Here is a 20,792-nt window from a genome sequence, read left to right as displayed (position 1 = left end):
TGCATTATCCTACCTTTCACTGTGCAGCTAATTAACTACCTGCGTTTTGTTGTTGTTGTTTTGTTTTGATTTTTTTAAAAAAACAAAATACCTCTGAACCTACAGGATTTGGAAATGCTGCTTTTAATAAAAAGAGAGGGAATGGTTGCCACAGGGAAGCCTCTTCTCAGCCCTGGCGCCTGCAGCTGGGCCCCCGGGCACCTAAGTTATTGTCACACTGGCCGCCCCCATCCCCCGCCCGCCCCCCCCACCCCCCACCCCCCCGCCCCCCGCAGGTTAACTCCTGTTAAATGTTGCTAATCCTGCCTGCGGGCGACTCACTGACAATGCTTTCCAGGTGCAGATGTAGGCAACATTTCGGCCGCTCTCCTCTCCTGTGTCTTGGCGTTGGTGGTTTCAGGTGGCCGCAAGCAGGGCCGCTTTCCTCTGGCAGCCCCTTGGTTGGCACCTGTCAGACCATGTGGGCCTGGGGTTCAGCCTGGGGTAGGCATCTTTGTTCTGACACCCAGTTTCCAGCACTGCCTTCCTGGTCGACACTGGTGGCGCACACCCCAGCCAGGGGGATGAGCTGCAGTTCTGTCCCCAGCCCCCTGGCCACTGAGGTCCTCGCTAGCTTGTCACCGTATTTATTATGCTGCAAGTGCATGTTAAACTTGCTCACCCTCTAGAAAGAGGCTCCATTTCCCCCCACTTTGTTTTAATAAGCTGGACTTAACTTCTGGGCAGTACCCCGTGGATGTAGGGTAACTGGCTGGCTGCGACATTGTCCCCCAAGACATAAAAGGCACTGGGGAGTAGGCTGGGTATAAATGAATCCCTCAACCCCACCCTAACTTGATCATAGGTTTTCTTCTGGCCCACTCTGGACCAACGATGGTACCGTTCCTGGTAATTCCCAAACCAAAGGAAGATCTAGGAATCGGTCATTCGTCCCACCGGTACTTATTGAGCACCTACTATATGCCATGTGCTGTTTTGGGCTGTGGGTGACATAGTGGTGAACAAGATGTTCAAGGGCCCTGCCCTCGTGGAACTGGCATTCTAGTGGGAGAGACAGTCACCAACTTAAACATGTGATAAAACACCAGGTGGATTGTTAAGTGCCCGTAAGATGAAGAGCTGGGTTCAGGTAGAGCTCCTTTAGACTGGATGGTCAGGGAAGTGACATTTAATGGAAACCAGAAAACATGAGAGAGTGGCCTTTATGGTCATAGGGCTGAACTGTGTGTCAGTCCAAGGGAATGGCAAGTGCAAAGGTCCTGAGGCGTGGTTGAGTTGCAGCCGTGAGGCTGGTGGAGGGCAGTGCAGGGACTTGTAGGCTAAGCTGAGGCCAGAAAGTAAAATTCCATTTGGTCTTTCCAAAATGTACTTGTGACTGTTTTATTTTTATTTTTTAAAAAGGCCTCAGGAGCTCCCAGACCCTCCAAATTAGAAACGCAAATCAGAGACGTGACTGAGAAGTGCCTTGCAGAACAGCCTCTGCGGAGGGCTTGTCTCCCTGCAGGGCCCCTGGTCGCCTGCAGGACACCGGGCCAGCCAAGGCCGCCTGCCGGGCCAGCCAGGGTTCGCCTGTCAGCTGCATTCATCCCACAAATATTTAAGCCAGGCCTGGCGAGGGATACAGCTGTGAACAGGACAGCCGCTGTCTGTGTCACCTTTGAGCTCTCGGGGCCTGGACCTCCGGCTCCAGATTGAGGGAACACCCCATGTCCTTCCTGCCCCCCTCCCCGTCCTACCTGGCGGAGCTGTGGGGAGAGGTCGTGCTGCCAGGAAGGATGAGCGAGTGTGTGTGGCAGACACCCATCTCCCCAGGTTAACATGGCCAGTTCAGGGAACTAGCCCTGTGCCCTCTTACCACCCTCAGGGAGAGCACAGACGGCGTTTGGGGTCGCAAGTCGTCTTCTCTGGGGTGCACCTTTGAGGGGACAGCCACCACTGGGGTGGGTGAGATGAGGACAGATCACCCATCTGTGGCAGATGAGGGGCTCGGCCCTCCGTGGAGTGGTGACTGGAGGTGACAGTCTGAGCTGTTGCCCCTCAGATGTGGATGTGGGTTCCCTAGAAGCCAGTGGCCTGGGCCCCCTCGTGCGTTGCCCCGTCACCCCCTCTGGTCTCCTGGGGTTCGTTTACACGTCGAGTGTGTGTCCGAGGGGCACACTGGGGAATCGCCCTAAGGATGAGGTGCTGGTTCCCCAGACCCAGATTCCGAGGGAAGCCCTTGGGGCCGGAACCAGGTAGAATTGGTGGTGGGGAGTGGGCTGTCTTTGCCCATCCTCGAAAATCTCCCGGGGCTGCCCAGCCCTTGAAAGTCTTCGTCGCTGCCAACTCTCAGGATCTCGGCTGTCACCACCCCTGCCCCCAACCCAGGACACCTGGATTTTCCCATTTCTCTGTTTCTGGTCTATGATGGTGAAACCAAGGGTGAGGGCAGAGAGGGGAGGGAGTTAGGCATTTAGGGAGTTAGTGCCCGGCGTTAGGAAGGATGGCAGCGCAGGTGGGTGGACAAATGGATAGATGGATGGATGGATGGGCAGATGGAAGGATGGACAGATGAACGCATACATGGATAGAAGGATGAATGGGTGGAGGGATGGACAAATGGATGGATAAATGGACCGATGGATGAATGGATGGATGGATGGACACACGGATGGATGGATGGGTGGATGGATGGATGGACAGGTGAACTGAGGAGACAGGAGTCAACCCCATGGCCCCCTTGCAGGCTCACGATGTGTCCCTGACCAGCAAGGGTGCCTATGAGCAAGCTGAGGTGCAAGAGAACCAGGTGTGTCAGGCCACGGAGGGAGGAGCCTGTTGGCGGGAAGGAAGGCCATGAGGGGCCAGAAACCCTGGCGCCTCCTTTCAGCCCCCGTCCGCTTAACCCTGGATGAAGTGGCCTCCAGCGGGAATTCAGCAACGTCTCTGGCAGCCTCGCGTCTCTGTGAAAGGCTCATCCGAGTGAGAAGTTCTGCCTGTAGCCTTAGTCACACTAACGCCCGTGCCCTGCTGGGCGCTCTGGGAGCGAGGGAGTGGACAGGAGCCACCTTCCTGGGAAGATGCCACTAGGCGGGGACTGACAGGGACTCTCCTTCGGGTGGGCGTGGTCTGTCCTTTGTGCCCTTGGGACTCCTGGCCTCCCTGCTGTGGGGTGGGGGAAACAGATAAGGTACAAAGAGGCCTGAGGTCTGAGATCCGGGTGTTCCCTCCGAAGGCTCTAGGGGAGAATCCCTCCCTTGTGTCTGTCCCAACTTCTGGTGGTGGCCGGCCATCCTCGGCGTGCCTTACCTTGGAGATGCACCCCTCCATCTCTCCCTCCGTTCCCCCATGGCCTTCTTCCCTCTGTGTGTCCCGTGTCCAAAGTTCCCTCTTTGTATAAGGACACCAGCCATGTCGAATTAGGGCCCGCCCCCGTCCAGTGGGACCGCATCTTAACTTGATCACATGTGCAAAGACCCTGTTTCCAAAGAGGGTCACATTCACAGGTCCTGGGGATTAGGACATGAACATATCTTTGTGGAGGCCACAAACCAACCCACCACCATCCTGCTGGCTTGGGTCCGTCGGGCCCCCAAGGGCATCTTGGGGAGCCGGCCCGTCCCTGAGCCCTGCCTCCGGCCTGGGTGCCAGACCCCGCGCCTGCGCTGTTTGGGGTCTTCTGGGCTCCCCGAGCCTGGCCCACTCACTGCCTCTGTCGTGCCGTGTTGTGCAACGAGCCTTTTGGAGTCCCTCCCCTCACCCCAGGATTCGCCACCGATACCCGAAGCCTTTCATAAAAAGGATAAGAGTTCTTGGGGCTTAAATGTCCCTCCTTGATCACTTTCCTCACGGGTGCAGGTCAGCGTCCCCTTAGCCCAGCACGGGAGCTTTTGGTCTCAAATCCCAAACACGCCGAAGATCTTCAGTTTAATTCCAATCGTGGTTGAAGCCATCCCCCGCCAGTGAGGCCAGTGGCCTGAGAAAGACTGTCTCGGCCCTTACAAAGGTTCCCTGTGGCTTTGGTGAGGACGCCCCTCTCCCATGTCAGTGTGGGGTCTCCCCGGACCCTTCCTCCTGCCACTTACCCTCCGCTGATGGCTTGATGCTCCCTAAGCGGAAGGTTCTGTGGGTCACACGTGGTCTTCAGCCACATCCCGTGCGGTGGCAGGTGGGGGACCGCCGTGTGTCACACCGCTGCGCCATCCCTACCTGTCACTGCCGGCCAGGCCCGGATCCCCGGTGGGGCTGGGCTGTCACCGCGCGGCACGGAGCTCTCACGACGGAGGACTTATCTTTCTTTGCCGTCCTGTGGGCCGTGCCCTGTACCACAGCCAGGAAGGGGGAGCTCTCCAGACGCCGGGGTGTATTTTTACTTCCAGGCGTGGAGTATGTATCCTCACCCGGCAGCTCCAGGGAAGGCGTGTGAATCACTGGGTGAGGCGGTGGGGTGGGGGGGGCATGGTAGGTGGAGGGCAGCCCGCTGTTCTCTGGGTCCCACTCTCTCAGAAGCACTCCCTGGTCCCTACACACACACCCTGCCTGCCCAGGAGACCAGGGAGCCAGACCAGCCCCCTCCCCAGGCTAGAACAGGGCTCTCCCGGTCCCTAGAAGGAGCTGGGGGCTGGAGGCTGGCCCAGCTGTGTCCCCATCCCAGGGTGGGCATGTGTGGCATCTGGGAGTCTGGGGTCCGGCCTTCAGCTCTCAGCTTCCCCGTGCCTTCCCCTGCCCCTGCAGCCCAGGGCTGCGAGGAGACCCGAGGACACCGGCCAGCTCACGCCCGGGCATCAGCCTCCTCGTACAGACGAGCAAACTGAGGCACTGTGCGCAGGTGGCCGGCACAGGTGGGTTTCTCGACGGGTCCTCTTCAGAGGGAAGCAAGCACCAGGGCCTTTGGGGAAATGAGCTGGGATGTGGCTGCCCCAGGGTCGGGGGGCGGTGAGGGGAGCAGGGCGCCTGGGAGCTTTCTTTGCTCCAGGTGGCCCAGGCCAGGCCATCAGGTGCAGCGGCAGCAGCAGGGGGTCCCCTGGGCGCTGGAGCCCAAGCCCCGTCCTCAGCCCGCCTCCCACGCCGGCGGCTCCGATGGGAATGTGAGTCCAGCGTGGCTGGAGGGCTGCCCTTGCAGGGCCAGCGGTGTGCCTTCCTGGCCGGCTCCCGGGGCTGGCCGGGCTCCGCGCGCAGCGGTGCCATGTTGATGTTAAAACACCGCTGCAGCTGCAAGACTCGGCTCTGAGCTTCCAGAGCCCGGCGGCTGCGGGACGCCGGAACTGCCACTGGTCCCTGGAGCTCTGCGGGGGCAGCCTCAGGCCTCGGCAACGACTGCCTGAGCTGTCTCGTCGCCCCCGGGGCCCCTGGACGCCAGCCTGCGTCTGGATTTTCAGAGGCTTCCTCTCTCTCTTTCTCGTATCGTGTTCCCAGGTGGGGCAGATTTTAGCTGTTTTCACCAGGGCCCTTTGGAAAACGGTGCCCAGAGCTCCAGCTTCCTGGCCTAGTCTGTGAGGTCGGCCTTGTCTCCTCTGCTGGCAGCCAGTGTGGGGAGTGAGATCCGGCCAGAATGGGGCCCCACATGTGCACCGGGGCCGCGCCAGGAGGCTCAGGGGGACCCGAGAGGGATGGTGGTACCCAGCTCTGCACCGAAGGCTTTGCCTCCCAAGGAAGCCCTCCCTGCCCATGAGCTTGGGAACTGTGCTTTCTTGGGGGTGGGGTGGGGGGATGGAGACCAGTAGCAGGCTGCCCCTCCCTCCCTCCGGCCCTTCCACCTAGAGACACCTCCCAAAACCTTAGCACCCATGTCCATAGCCCCTCACACGCCTGCCTCACCCTCTCTCCTCTTCGGTGTCCACAAGAAGAGCCCTGGGAGGCACTGTGCCTCATCCGACTCACACAGGGCCTGGCGCACAGTAGGTGTTTGGCGCACAGTAGGTGCTCAGCAAACCCCTGCACACATTTGGGGAAGCGCCATACTTCACGCTTCGGATAGTCTCGCGGGGAGAGAGTATGATTTTTATGAGCATCAGATCATGGAGTTTTACAGCTGAGGCCGGTGCTGATTTCACAGAGCCACAGAGGATGCCAGAAGTGCCTATATCTTGTCTCTGTTTTATTTTTTTTTTAACTTATATATTTTTAAATTTTTGGCCACACCGCGCGGCTCTTGGCATCTTAGTTCCCCAACCAGGGATTGAACTCGGGCCATGGCAGTGAGAGTGTGGAGTCCTAACCACTGGACCGCCAGGGAATTCCCATCACTATTTTATTTTTAAATTTAAAGCGCCTGAATGGGGTGCACTTGCTTCTGAAAGGTAGGAGCAGGGTTGTCTCAAGGTTAAAGAGTGTGGATTGTACCTCTCTCTCCTGAGAGGACGCCCCCCGCACCAGCCACCACCCCTCGAGCCTTTGTGAAAAGCACGCAGAATACAAGCCTTTTCTCCGTATTCTGAGACTTTTATACAAGACTTGATGTGGCGCTTGCCCCGTGCCGGGCACTGTCCCACACATTCACACACTTTGAATCACTGTCATGACTGCGGCCTGGGAGGCGGGTGCGCCTGTGGCCCCACTTCGGGGCCCAGGAGGCGGCAGCCCCGAGAGGGGAGTTGTTTGCTGGGTCCCGTGGTGTATTAGCTTCCTGTCGCTGCTCTAACAAATGACCCCACGCACAGTGGGTTAAAACAACACAGATTTAAGATCTTACGGTTCCAAAGGTTAGAAATCTACAACAGCTTTCACGGGCTAAGAGCAAGGATTTTGGATGCTCTAGGGGAGAATTCTCGCCTTTCCCGCCTTCTAGAGGCTGTCCACAGTCTTTGGCTCCTGGCCCCGTCCACCCTTAAGGCAGCAGCATAATGTCCTCAATTTCTTTCTGACTCTGACCCCCCTGCCTCCCTCTTTCACTTATAAGGACCCCTTGTGAAGACATTGGGGGCCCACTGGACACTCCAGGACAGCCTCCCCATCTCAAGATCCTTAACCACATGTGCAAAGTCCCTTTTGCCCTGTAAGGTCACGCGCTCCCAGGTTCTGGGGATTAGGACATGCACACTTTGGGGGTCATTATTCCACCTGCCATGCCCAGCAAGGGAGAGATGGGACAGCTTGACGACAGCTGCTGGGGGCCTATGGAGAACCCCCTCTTTCTCCAAGTCTTAGATCTTTTCTTCCTGTGGTCCTTCCTCGGCCCCTGTTCTGGGGACGCTGTGATCAGCTGAGGAGGGGGCTGTGGTGACCATGTCCATAGGCTGAGAGCGGATTTGAAGACAGGTGTGGGCCTGGCCCAAGGGCTCACAGGACGGCGGGGAGAGGTGGAAGGGGAGCAGGGCGCTGCTTTGCACGTGTGAGGTCCTGTCCTTGGACACCATGGGGTCTGCGAGGTGCCAGGCCCTGGGGCCAGAGAGGTCATCAGGTCCTGAATCTTAAGGAGCTCATGGTCTGGGGGCAACACACAAAGGGGTCGCAGCAATGGAGACCAGCAGGTGGGAGCTCCAGGAACCCCTCACAGGATGTTGGGGGAAGACAAGGGAGCTGGTGCCTGAGTTGTCACCCTGGACGGACCAAGTGAGAAGAAAAGGGAAGGACGTTCCTAGTACAGGGAACAGCATAAACCAAGGCACAGAGGCAGCCTGGGCCGTGGCCAAGGCGAGTGAAAGATATATGGGCAGAGGCCTGTGTGGGAAGCGCCCTGATCCTGTGTGTGAGGGCAAGCTTGCTCCGAGCAGGAGGTGACAGGACAGGTCTTGGGGCTGCAGCACCCGTCCCGTGGACCCGAGAGGCAGCCGGGGAACATGGGTGAGGGCGCAGACTCTGGAGCCAGACCGCCAGGGTTCCAACACCAGCTCTGCCTCTTCCTAGCTGTGTGGCCTCAGGCAAGTTACTTAGCCACCCTGGGCCTCAGTTTCAGCATCTATAAAATGGGGATGCTAGTAACAGCTCCCTCCCGTGATCGAATGTATGGATACATGGAGAGCTCAGAGCAACGGCCGGTGCGGTTAGCGCTCAGAAGGCATAGCTGCTGTGATCTCTCCTCGTCCAGGCGAGGACAGGGGAAGCCTGTGCAGGAGCTGAAGGAGGGGCCCGCAGCCATGCACCAAGAAGCGCGGGGAACTCTTCCCTCGAGCACGGTCTTCAGTCCCTCGCAGAGCTCCTACCTGACGTGTCACCCAGGGTCGCAGCTTGCGAGGCTCAGGCTCAGGGGCTCCCTGAGAGGGGTCCCAGTTCTACAGGGCTCTGAGCCTGGCTCCTGGGGCTCGGGTGGGCTGGGCGTTGTAGAAAGAGGCCGTTACCACGTCCCCTTATTGAGATGCCCAGGAAGTGAGGGGCAGGCCGGTGGCTGGGTGGGGAGCCGTGGGCATCAGAGCGCTTGCATTCCACAGAGGGACGCTGGGGTGGGCTTCCCGATGGACCCCGCAAAGCAGGCTTCCAGAAAACCAGGACTGGAGTGGTGTGGGGCAACCCTTGTGCCTGGCGGGGAGCTGAGGTTGCAGTGCCAAAGGGCTGCTCACGTGACCCTGTGTCCCTGGCTTTCCCCACAGCCCCTCCCCCTCCCCCCGAGCACCCCGGCGCGAGCGATGAGGCCCCGGATGCTGCCCGTGTTCTTTGGGGAGAGCATTGAGGTGAACCCAGAACCCACGCCCGAGATCCGGTGAGTGGGGCAGCTGGGCCGGGTGGGGCGGGGTGGCCAGGCTGGGGCGCTCAGCAGGCTCCCCTCCCTCTAGGCAGCCCCTCCGCGTGCTGCTCCCCGAGGAGGCATAGCCGTGATTTGAAGAGACTCTATCCCCGGGTGGCCTTCCCTGCCACCTCTCCAGCCTTTCCCGGCCTACATGCAACCATTTCCACACTGACCTTCACCCCCAACCTGGCTGGGTTTTATTTTGAATTTGCCCCTTTTCCCCGGGGAGCCATTGCCCTGAATGTGTATCAGGTGCCCTCCCACGTGTAGGACGTCTCAGGTGGCACCTGCACTTCTGAGTTAAGGCCACCCCACCGGGAGCTTTCCCCCAGCCATCTGCCCTCCTCGGAGGGCTTCTGGGGATCGGGCTTCCAGAAGGTGGAGTCTAGGGTCCGTGGGTCTCAGCCGCTCAGGATGGATTTGTCCACGTCGCCCCGGCCTGCCCAGGGGTGTGGGACCCACTACCTCCTCCCGCTTCACCTCTGGATAGGGTCCCAGGAGACAAACAGGTCCCCTTTAAAAGTTTTTCTTCCCGAAGAGCTCTCCTTTTTAGTTTTTATTACAGAGGCCCCAGCCAGGGTGGATGCGAGCTGCCTGGGCTCTAGGGACCCCTGCTTCCCTTCCCACGCGGGTCACCTGTGGGGTGCAGCAGGGAGGGAGACAGGTGAAGTCCCCACGCCCCTCCCCGGAGCTTTTCCTTCCAGTGTGATGATCTGGGAGCAGAGCTGGGGGCACTGACCAGTTGGTCCCTCGTAAGGAGGGTCACTCACCTAGAGGTGCTGAGGCTACCTGGGGGGAAACTTATTTTGATAACATTTCAAACTTAAGGAAAGTTGCAGGAAGAGTACAGGGAACCCCCGTTAGACAGATTCATATGACTCTTTCCATTGGCTTGAATATCTGCTCACTGTCTCGTTCTACGTAAACGAAACTTTCTTCTGACCCGTTTAAGAGGATGTTAGTGACACCGTGACCCTGAACCTCTAAGTAACTCCGGCTGGTGTCCTTCCTAAGGACAGTGACATCCTCTCACATAATGACAGTGCACTTGCCAAAACCGGGCCAGCTAGAGCTGAAACACGGCCACTGCCTGGTCCGGTCCCACCCACTGTCCCCAAATGTCCTTTTATGGCCTATTTTTATCCCAGTTCAGGATCCCGCCAGCGTCACGTGCGGCATTTAACTGTCCCGTCTCTCGAGTTTCCTCCAAGCCAGCTGGGTCCCTCAGCCCTTCCTTGCCCTTTTGACCTGGGCATTTCGGAAGAGCCCAGCCCGTTCCGTGTTCGCACTGCCCCCGCCCCCCGACCACGCGGGACGGTGACCTGGCTGCCGCCTCCGGGGCTCACCCCCGTGCTCCCGCCCTCCCCCGCAGCTGCAATTCCGAGGTCAAGTACGCCTCGGAGAAGCACTTCCGGGACAAGGTCTTCTACGCGCCGGTGCCCACGGTCACGGCCTACAGCGAGACGATCGTGGCCGCGCCTAACTGCACGTGGCGCAGCTACCGCAGCCAGCTGACCCTGGAGCCGCGGCCGCGCGCCCTGCGCTTCCGCAGCACCACCATCATCTTCCCCAAGCGCGCCCGCAGCTCCTTCCGCACCACCCTGCACCTCAGCCTGGGCCGGCCCCGCCGCTGGTTCACGGCCAGCGTGCAGCTGCAGCTGTGCCCGCGCCCCGGGCCCGGCCTGCTGGGCCCCGCGCCGCTCTGACCGGCAGCCCGGCCCCCGCGGCGGCCGGAGCACGGGCTCCACGATCGGGAGGGACCCCGGGCTGTGTCTTGCCCGCGCCGCAGCCGCTTTCTCAGCACCTACCCGGTGAGGCAGCGTGGGCCTGGCTTTCCCGAGGAGCCCGGGGCGGGGGCAGGTGTGTAGGCGGTGCTCGCCCCGACGGCCTGGGAGTGAAGAAGCTGTGCGGGCCCTGGCTGCCCGTGAAGCGGTGGACACCCCGAACGCCGGCAGGACTGAGGCGTCCGGCCCGGCCTTGGCCGGGGGGCCCCCCCACCAACCCCGGCTCCCAGGCCACGTGGGAGGGAAGAGGGGTGCCGTCCAGACACCCGCCGCCCCTGGAGAGGGCTGTTTCCAGAGCAGGCCTTTCACGTGTGTGCAGCTGGACGCCCAGAGCCATAGCCCAGCAACCTCTGGTGGACGGTGAGCCGGGAGGCTGGGCGAAAGCCGGCAACGCTGCCAGGGCTGGTTGTGGGTTGTGTGTGGGGAGCGGCCTGGAGGAGCCCTGCCCGCGCTGTCCCAGTGCCCGTGCCCCAGTGCGGAGGATGGAGGGCATAGCCCGTCAGCACCGAGGCCTTTGAGCTCTGTGTCCGGAGCCTCACCCGCAGGGCATCCTGCTAACCTCTGTCCCGACACCTTCAGGACCAGGACTCTGGACCGTCAGAGCCTTTGAGCCAGGTGCCAAGGGGAGGCATCTAAGCCGTTGGAAATGACCACTGCCACCTGCCCGAGGCTCCTGGCCAGCTGTCAGCTTTCAGATTCCGTGGGGTCCAGCTGCCCTCGTTCAGGCCTCCCGTTCCTACAGTGATGACACTGCAGTGGCCAGTGCAGCAGGGTTCACCACACACGTGCAAGGTCAGGGGAGGAAGACGGGAGACCCTTGTGCTCCCTGGGAAGAGCCAGGATACGTGGGTGCTGGGGCCACGGCCTGGGGCTGCCGGCCACCAATGCCCCAGAAGCCCCCAGCGTGGCCACGGAGATGCCTTCCGACCTGATTGGCCCCAGCAGGTGGAGGCTGCCCCGCCGCTCCTCTGGCATCCCCCCGAGACGGGCCTTTAGCTCCCTTGCTGTGGGGAGGGGCGGCTCGGAGCTAGCGTTCAGGAGAGGCGAAGTGACTGATACATTTTTATATATCTACAGACTGCATGTTCTCGCCACAGAGATGCTTTCTGATTAACAAAGAAATAACTTAAGAATCGATTATCTTAATAAAATGTGCAGACTCGAAGAGACTCCCTCTTCCATGTTTCTGAGACCCTCAGACCCCACCGTGGGTGGGACTGGTCTTCATAGGCCCATGGTCCCTCCCCACTACACACAGGGGCCAGGGAGACACTTGGAAGGCTCAGAGAGAGCCCTGTGCCCCTCACCCGATCCCTGTAGACAGCCTGAGTGCGCCAGCCCCGCCCAGGAGCTGGGTAATAAATGCACAGGCCCAGGGACTTGGGTCTGACTCCGGGGAGGGTCCCGGGAATCTGCATGTTTGACGCTCCTGTGCTTTGCACTTCGCACACCAGCCCTCGGCACCTGCAGACACCCAAAGCCAGACCTGTCCCCGGAGAAGGGCCCGGGCTGCCTCTGCAAAGCAGGTGGCCTCGGCCTTGTTACACCCTCTGCACATCTGGTCCACATCGTTGGAGGGGCCACTGGGGCCCCAGACTGTGAGGCGGACACTCGGGGCAGTGTCCTTGAGTGGGAGAGTGCCGGTGTCTTTGCAGGGGCTCCTGCCTCGATGGAGGACGATGTCTAACAGGGCGGGGCCAGGGTGAAAGCCAGGAGGGCAGGGCCAAAGGACAGGGTCATGTCACTGAAAGGAAGAACCTGGAGGCCTCGGCCACTCAGTACGGACAAGCGGGGTGCAGACACAGCCTTGGGAGCTCCGAGAGCGCAGCCTGTGTAGAGAGGGGATTCTGTGCAGACACGCTGTGGGGCGCATCGCTGGCAGCAGGCAAATTCAGCTGCACGAGTTTGCTTTCCAGTCACAGCCCTGATTTCCCCACTTGGAAAGAAAAGTGGGTTGGGCTTCCTGACACGTGCAATTACGGTGCCAACGAATCCGGTGACCTTGGAGATGTCTCTGGGGTCCCTTCAAGAAACAACTTCTGAGGCATGCAGTTAGCGGATGGCCTCTAAGTGGAGCTTTCCAGCAGCTGTCAGGCTCCTCCTGGGCGCCCCGCCAATGGGAGTGCAGTGGGACGGGCCCAGCTGACCGAGGCTCAGTCCCTGCCAGGTCCTGCTTCCTGTCCCTTTTGTCTTTCGCAAGCATCACCCTGACAGGCCTCATACCCTCCTGACTCCATCTCAGCATCTCCCTGAGGACCCGGGCCGCACGTGTCAAACAAGACCGTCTCCTTTGATCATGCAAACGGCTTCCGCCTTCCCTGATGACCTTGGAACTCCAGCCTGGGAGGAAGAGGACGTGGGGTGCAAGGGCTGCGGCCCGTCAGGCCCCCAAGTGCGCCCCGCTTTGCCTCTGAAGCAGCCATCTGTCCTACGGGAACCCAGAGGACTTGGAGACCCGGCAGAAAGAGGCACCAACTTCGTCTGGGTCCTGCCCCAGCCCTTGGGATTTCCACCCGCAAAACAGCGAGCCTGGAGGCCAGGGACCCCGCTGCCAGGCTTAGGCTGCTGCCTGCAGAGGGCCCTTCTGTCCTCTGCTTTTCCTCCACACTCCCCAGATCCAGATGCACTGGGCAACGGGGGCAGAGGTCACTCACTGAAGCCACCGGGAGGGGAAGACCAACACGGGCAGGCAGGGCACGTGGCTGGAGAAGCAGCCTGTCGCTTAACTTCTCTAAGCATCTGCAAGGCAGGCACATGGCCTTACCTGCCTGGCGGCTGGGACGGTGAGAATCCGTGCTGGTAAAGCTTGGGCTGCCATCGAATCGAGCCGCGACCCTGCTGGGGGCGGGTCAGGGCGTCCATCTCTCTCGAAGGGGCACAAACACTCGCCAATGTCAAGGGCCGGCTCTGGCCCCAAACACCCATCCTGAGCCGCCTCGCTCAGCCTCTTCTGCTGTCGCCCCGACCAGTCTCTGGGTTCATCTCTGGGTTCCCACTCGCAGGCTTCCAAAGCTCGGCGGCCCCCGCCCCACAAACACGCTTGGCCCTGCTGTCAGAATTTTCTGCATTTTATCTTCCCAGTGAGCCTGTGAGGTAGCTGGTGAGACATTCTGATGAGGAAGCGTGACCTGGCTGAACCCCGGAGGAGGTGGGCTGGAAGGACAGCCCGTCACGTGGCTGCCACAGCTAAACCCTCCCGGCTTCCTGGAGAAGCCATGAAAACACATGCGTCTCCTCTGAGGGCCCTCCTTGGCCTTCTAAAGGTGGAATGACCAGGGGGCCCTCCCACCAGCTGCCAGCGATCAAATCAGTTTATCCCCGTAAATATGCAAATTAAGATTCACTGTTGCCGGACCACCTGGAGTTTTTTTCTCTTCTCTCTCCTTTCCTCGCAAACCCATTCTTTCTTCCTTGCCTTGTCCCACTGACTCCTGCACAGGTGAGTAAACTGTGTCTCTGTAGAGCTACACAGCCCATCTCTGAGGTACTCCTCACAGCAATATCATTATCCCATTTTACAGATGGGGAAACAGAGACACAGAGGGTTCAAATGGCTTGGCCAGGGTCACATGGCCATTACGTGGCAGCTGGCTCCACAGTCTGTCTTTACTCGCGTGCTGCACACGCCCTCTTGCCTGCCCCATACGTGGCCTGGCCCCATCCCCACTCCCCGAGGCAGTGGGGCTCTGTCCTGGCCTTCTCTGCCGTGCCAACCCCCACGCTGGCCCTGCACTAGCCTCCTGGCCTGCTTCTCCCTCAATACACCCAGCACCCTTGCAAGCCAACGAGACTCAATTTCAGAAAACCAGCAAATCACCTTGCTGGGCATTGACTGTTCCGTCTCAGAAATTCCAGGGCCTCCACACTGCCTTCTGTCTAAGCCACCCTGGGCTCCTGAATGCCCCCAGCTGGGTTTCAGCTCCCAGCCTTTGCCCACACAGGTTCTTTCCACTCAGCCCATCCCCTCCCCAAGAACCACCACCTCCAGGAAGCCACCCCGACTGCTCCAGGTCAGCTGTCACAGTGTCTGTGTCACCTGGCCCGAGGTGGGCTCGTCCTGAGCCAACCCTAGTGCTGTAGGGACCAGCCCGTTCCTGCCCCCGCTGTGGGCGGCAGCTCTTCGGGTTGGTGGGCCGGGACTCCCTCTGCAGAGCCGCTTGTGCCCTTACTGGAGAACTCCTGGCCAGAAAGAAGTGAAGGGACCAGGTTCTAGCTCTGACCTTGGGCACCACCCTCACCATCGTAGTGAGGGCTGCAAGTCACCGGCATCAGAAACACCTGGGCCGCTGGATGAAAACACAGATTCCCAGCCCCAACCCTGGACCTAGAGAATCATTCCTATCCTCTGGGTGGGGCCCAGGAATCTGCACTCTAACCAACGTCACAGTGTTCTAAGATGCTGGGAAATTAGCCAGCAAGTGTCCTACACTTTGCAAATCACGTTCTCATTTTCTATGGAATCGGATCCTCATAGCATCAGTTCAGCTCAACAGTCGCTAGGGGCTCAGTCAACAACAGAGTCAGGAAGAGAAAGGCAAGATCTTTGCTCTCGTGGGGTTCTGTCCAGTAGCTTGCAGGGTGTTAGCAAAGACCCAGAGGAGAGAGAAGATGGGGAGGGATAATGGGTTCTTAGAGGAGAGAATGACCCAGCTGGGTTTTGAAGTATGTGTAGGAGTTTTCCAGAGAGATGGGGATCAGCGAACAGCAGAAGCCTCCATTTTAAGATGGAGCAGTAAGAAAACCAAACATGATGGGGGTGGGATGAACCCTTTGGTGTGGGGGGCTGAGGACTGGCTGGGTGAGGTTGGAAGAGAGGGTGGACCCTTCACAGGCACCAGGAGGCCGTGAGCTCTCCCTACACCCCACAAACATCACTGTGTGGGGTCTGTGCCACTGGCCCTAGGTGCCAAGTGGTGTCAATTCTGAGGCCACGCAGACAGGGGGATGGCAGAGATGAGCCTGTGGGCTGACACTTGTATCCCTGCCACCCCCGTATCACTCTGGTCTGACTACAGCTGAGGGAACTGCCATGGGATGCTTGGTGGCACCAGCAGGCACGGCCAACCCCTTGTGGCTGGTGTGGCCAGCACGACCTGACCCATCCTGGATTCCAGGTTGGGGTTGGCCTGCACCCGGGACCGGAGGGAGGGCCGGAGCTGGACAAGACTGTTTTCTGGCCCAACACTGCCACCTGCCTGTCGGCATCAGCACTACAGCCCAGGCGCCAAGCTGAGCCCTGCGGGGCTCCAAAGACCCCCTGCTCATTTTGCCGCACAGGTTCGCAGGGTAAACCTGGAGCTCCAGGGAGGGTGGGCAGAGTCCCCTGAGGACGCACATCTCTCCGCATGCCCAGGCCCACACCCTGGGGAGACGCGGTGCTGGGCTGACCACCAGTTCACAGGTTGGGCAGGGGATGGGAATTTCTGCATCCAGGGGGTCTCGGTTCTCTCCTCCACTGCTCCCCACACCCTGCCCCGCCCCAATCCTGCATGCACGTCCATGGCAAAGAATCACAGCCTCTCTGGAGCTCCGGCTCTGCTCCTGGAGGAACACAGCTCGTGTCTGAGACACGTTCTACCAAGGCTGCAAGACGCCAGTTGGCAGCTGCCTCAAGACGCAAGCTGGGAGGGAGGGTTGTTCTCTCTTCTGCCGCGTATCCAAAGCAGTGACGGCAAAGGGTCTGTTTGTTCCCTAACACAGTGTGGGCAGGAATAATTTTTAAAGTATTTAACAGTTAAGAGCTGACGATGGCCTTCTTGGATACCGTCACCATGGCTGTGAATATCTGACACCCTCCTCGTGGGTGTGAAAATTCAATACTCTCACCATGGGTGGGACTGTTCAAGGTCTGCACGGTGACATCCTTACCGTGGGTGTAAATATTCGCCTGCAGAGGGGAGAGACTGGTGAGTCAGGGGATGTGCCCTTGTCCCCCGCAGGGTTACACTCCAACCGTTCACACCCCCCCCGCCCCCACGGCCCAGTCGCCTGTCCTCCTGGCTGCCAGGGCCAAGAGAGAGAAGGAGCCTCTGTAAGTCGAGTATAATTCGCTTTTTAATGAGAAGAACGTGTGTAAATGACAGGACGCCACCGCCGTGCGCAGATGGCGGTCACAGAATCCCCTTCAAATTCATTCTGCCCAAGGAAGGGAGGGAGGGAGGACGCAGGGGGGCTCGAGAGCTGGCAGCCCCGGCCCCACCTCGGTCCTGCGGACTATGGGGTCACCGACTGTTGGCCTGCGCACGCCTCTTGAACAGTAAGCAGAGATCGAAAGCACAGCAGCAATAATACTGGGTAAGTCCTTCCTTGCTTAAAACATCTGAATTAATTCATTGAAGGTATCAAAAATATACCCTGTAAACCAATATATCATTTACACCTGCCTTTCCTTCCCACCGCTGCGGCAACGATGTATGAAAAAAACAGTCCAGTTCCTCGGAGCAGCCGCTCACCCCAGGCCGCACCCGGCCCCGTCGCCCGCCCATCTGGCCTGACTTGGTTTCCAGCGGTCTTGTCGGCTGGGGCAGCCCGTGGGGACTGGGACAAGAGCGCTGGGGCCTGGACAGGGCCTGTGTCCGTCTGTCCAGAGTGCTAAGCGGGATGGGGACAGAGGGCGGGTGCGGGGGCTGCTAGCTCAGTTTAGACTTTGGTTCCAAATGCGTTAGGTGGGGAGGCAGTGGCGTGGGAGGTGCGTGGTCGTCCTGCTTTGGGTCCCTGGCCGCCCCGGCTGTGTGCGTGTGGCCGCCACACGCCTGCCGTGCCCCCTCCCCGGCCCCTCCCCTCCCGAGCACCAGGTAAACATCCCCTGAGTAAGGTCACTGCACAGGGCCAGCCGGGGCGGGAGTCGTAGTTAAGGCTTTAGACAGGCAAGGATGCCGGCTCTGGACGGACGGACGGACAGACGGGCGCACAGGCAGACTCAGGGGGCTCCTTCCTCGGTGGGGGGAGTCGGCAGCCGCCCGCTGCTCCGGCCGCTCGCCGGCCCACCCCGTTCTGAGCCTCACTCGCTGTCGGAGAGTGTCTCGTACTGCGAGCAGAGCAGCGGCTTGGGCTCCTCGTCCCAGGCGTGATGGGGGCCAGCCAGGGGCCCGCTGCCCGCGGGGAGGCCAGGCGGGGGCGGGGAGGCCATGACCCCCGCCTGCAGCCGCATGATCAGGGGGTTGTAGGGGAACGGTGTGGACCCTGCGGAGAGGCCGGGAGAGAAGCCCCGGAGGCCCCGGTGAGCCTGGCGGCCCCCAGGGGCCCACCCACCCGCCTCCCCAGGAGCTGGGGCCTCGGCCTCCTGCCTCCCCACCCCTTCTATCTCCTGGAAGCTTTCTCAAACTGCCCACCTGGCCTCACTGCCAGCACTCCCACGCCATTCATGCCCGGCAGCCTGTCGCCTGGCCCAGCGGGAGCCGCCTCGCTCTTCCTGTCCTTGCCCCCCTGCGTCTGTCCTGCAGCCAAGAGCTCTCTTGGACCCGTGGGAGATCACGCACCTCCCCCAGGGACCTCCTCGCATGCACAGATAAGTCGGGGGCTCCCCTGAGGCCCCCCCAAGCCTGTGGGACCGGCCCTTGCCCACAGGCCTCTCTCTTCACTTCCCGAATCCTTCATCCTCGCTCTAAATCGTGCTCTTTCCCTCCACCTGGGCCCTCACGAGAAGCATCCTGACCATCTGCGAGCCCCAGTTCAGCTGGCCAGGGCCCTGGGCGAGTGTCTCAGAACAGGCCTGACCACGCGCTCTGCACACAGTAGGTGCTCGGGCAGCCGGCCAGGCCCACCTGCCCGCCCCCGGGGCCCACCTGCGGACGAGGGCCGGTCCTCCCACACGCGGTTGGTGAGTGGGGTCCGGCGGTTGCAGTCTCCCTCCGAGTGCACTGAGGAGACGGAGGGTGGCCGGTCCCCAGACGCCAGGCCTGGGGCCGGGGACTTGGCTTTTCGGCTGCTGGGTCTGCCAGAGACTTTGGCCTTCCCGCCACCACCTGCAGGGGGACACATGGGAAGGGGCCGAGTTGGACTGAGGACAGTGCTCGCACTGTAGAGGTGGCGGGGGTGGGTGGGTGAGGCCCTGGACCCCTGCTTCCCGGGCCCCCCGGGGAGGGGGAACAGCAGCCCAGCCCCCTGGGAAGCCAAGGAGATCAACCAGATGGCCAGCCCCAGCCGGGAGCCTGGATCTGGAGGGGTCTCTGCTAGGGGAGGGGGTAGAACTATTTGCAAAGCCCCCTCAGGCTGCCCCGAGGCCCCCTACCCGCCAGGGGCTAATACCTCAAGCACGGAGCCTCAGGCCTCTGGCTTGACCCTGACCACCGCCCCAGGACTGTGCTGGGGCTGGGCAGGCTGCAGGCCCTCTGCAGAGAAGCCAGGGCCCCTGAGGCCAGGCCTGGGCCCTCATTAAGTCCAGAAGCTTCCCAGGGCCACAGTGTCCAGGTCAGAAAACTGGCTCAAGAACTCTCTGCCTGGCCCTTGCTCTGGTACGCAGAGTGTTGATCAGGGACCCAGGGCAGAGGGCGAGCCAGCCCGTCTGGTTTCCCTGATTCATGAGTTCGGATCTGGTACACAGATGCTGGTCTCCACCCCATCAGCCCCGAGGGCCAGCCGTGAACATGCTTGGTGGCCGCAGCAGACACCGGGCCCACTGGCCTGGCTGCCGTGAGCCCAAGGGTCCCCCCTGATCCACACAGAGAGAGTGGGTCCTCACTCCAGCCCGATCTCCCCCAAGGAGACACAAGCTGGGCCAGGACGTGGGCATCCCGGGACGAATGCCCAGCCGGGGAGGGAGGCAGGGCAGGGCTCGGGCAGCGGCGTGAGTGTTTTTAGAAAAGCGGCAGCTCCTTCGGGCCCAGCGGGCGCGGGCGGGCCGGGGCCACGCAGACACCTGGGGGGGTGTCCGCCCAGCTCGGGGTTACCCAACTCCAGGACCACGTCAAACACGCACAAAAATAGAGTCACAAGCTCCAAAGCTGGAGGGGGGTTGGTCAGAGGAACGCGGAGGGAGGCGGGAGGATTAATGACACCGGGGTGGGACAGACGGGGTGGAGGAGGCCTGCAGACCTGGCGAGGTGAGCGCGTGTTCCCTCCGTCCGTCAGCAGCGGTTACGGGCATAGCAGCGGGCAGGCTGGCACTGGCATTCAGAGGGTTAAAAGCATTGGCGCTGAGCGGGTGCTCCTCCCACTGATCATATTTACCCATGAGCGCCTTTCTAATAATGGCCTCCAGCCCCATGTTGGTGCTGGCATGTTCCTGCACCGCCTGGCTTCTGCAGGTCATGAGGCCTGGGAGAGAGACACACACACAAAGGGGGCCGCAGGGGCCGGGGGGACAAGGGGGAGAGAGGGAGAGAGAAGCAGAGAGGGAGAGAGGGAGGAGAAGAAAGAATACACAGTGAGCACATTTTGGCAAAGCAACGATTCTTGATTTCCCTGTCTTCCCCCCGTGGTTCCGCTGCAGGGTGGTGGGGGCGGACGGCTCCCTCTGACTCGGGCCCTGGAAGCCCTCAGGAATTCCCGGTGGGGGAAGAGGTGGGCTCGGGGTGGTTAGATGACCGCCCCCCCCCAGCCTCATTCCTACTCTGCCCTTGGGGAAATCAGAAGCCCCTTCTGGATCCCTAACCCCCAGCTGGGGCTGCTTCTTTTTGAAAAAATCGAGTGGCCTTACAAAGGAACGGGGAGCGGGATCAGGGGGTCCCCTTATTTGGGGGAAGGGCTGCTGGGAAACTAAGACAAGCCAGAGCTCAGTGCTGGGCGCTGGGGGGTCCACCCTGGTTCCCGGGGGCTGCTGGGAGGAATGGAGGGAAGGTGACCAGATGGTCCTCCGGCCGCCCCTGCCTGCGAGGCCCGGGACCCTCAAGCCCCCTGTCTGCCCCCGCAGCTGGGCCTAACTCTCCTCCCACCCCCTCTCCCCGCCCGGGAGCCACAAGGAGAAAGAGGTGCAGAGACGGACGGTGGAGAGGGGGGTCCAGCCATGCAGTTACGTGCGTGCGGGGGGTCAGGGCAGAGCTGGAAACAATCACATGGCCGCCCCCGGCCCTGCCGCCCGGCACAGAGTGGTCCGATCAACAACTGTCCCTCACGAATCCTTCCAGACACCCACTTCAAAGTCACGCCAGTCACGCCTCGTTTTCTGTTTACCAGGTTTTCTGTCCCTCTCTTGTTTGCTTGTGAACCATTCTGGGGACGTCTGCAAACCCTGGGGAACGTGCCTCTTTTTGGCATTTTTGTTAAACCAGACTTTGCTTCCAAAAACCTCCGACGAAGCTCTCTGCCTGCCACTGGGCAAAGTTTTCACGGATTTGAAAACTTCCACTCCAGGTCAGTTGTATGATTACCAAGTGGCCGAATAACGGGTCTTGCTGACCCCTAACTCGTCTGTAAACTGGACCGATGGT

General features: G+C 60.7%; 2 protein-coding genes across 16 annotated transcripts in view; one reads left to right on the top strand and one right to left on the bottom strand.

Annotated features, from left to right (window-relative positions):
- The window catches only part of RFLNA (refilin A), a 237,002-nt gene extending 225,378 nt beyond the window's left edge, over positions 1-11,624 (top strand). For 5 of the 9 annotated variants that reach the window (XM_060027900.1, XM_060027902.1, XM_060027901.1 and 2 more), the window contains 2 exons: positions 8,505-8,614; positions 10,014-11,624. In XM_060027900.1, the coding sequence (XP_059883883.1) occupies positions 8,505-8,614; positions 10,014-10,347 (444 nt within the window). In that variant the 3' untranslated portion in view covers positions 10,348-11,624. Of the gene's footprint in view, positions 1-4,733; positions 4,821-8,504; positions 8,615-10,013 lie in introns of those variants that run through there. The other 4 variants (XM_060027905.1, XM_060027906.1, XM_060027907.1 and 1 more) reach the window with 2 other exon arrangements.
- A 4,837-nt stretch (positions 11,625-16,461) lies between these two features.
- The window catches only part of NCOR2 (nuclear receptor corepressor 2), a 221,872-nt gene continuing 217,541 nt past the window's right edge, over positions 16,462-20,792 (bottom strand). For 4 of the 7 annotated variants that reach the window (XM_060027888.1, XM_060027889.1, XM_060027890.1 and 1 more), the window contains 3 exons: positions 19,459-19,680; positions 18,210-18,389; positions 16,462-17,607 (listed from right to left, as the gene is read on the bottom strand). In XM_060027888.1, coding sequence (XP_059883871.1) covers positions 17,426-17,607; positions 18,210-18,389; positions 19,459-19,680 — 584 coding nt within the window. In that variant the 3' untranslated portion in view covers positions 16,462-17,425. The remainder of the gene's footprint in view (positions 17,608-18,209; positions 18,390-19,458; positions 19,681-20,792) is intronic. The other 3 variants (XM_060027891.1, XM_060027892.1, XM_060027894.1) reach the window with 1 other exon arrangement.

Source organism: Delphinus delphis, chromosome 13 (assembly GCF_949987515.2).
Source record: "Delphinus delphis chromosome 13, mDelDel1.2, whole genome shotgun sequence".
NCBI classification, from domain to species: domain Eukaryota; kingdom Metazoa; phylum Chordata; class Mammalia; order Artiodactyla; family Delphinidae; genus Delphinus; species Delphinus delphis.
The sequence above is the reverse complement of the archived record's forward strand: the minus strand, read 5'-3'. Positions and strand labels throughout refer to the sequence as shown.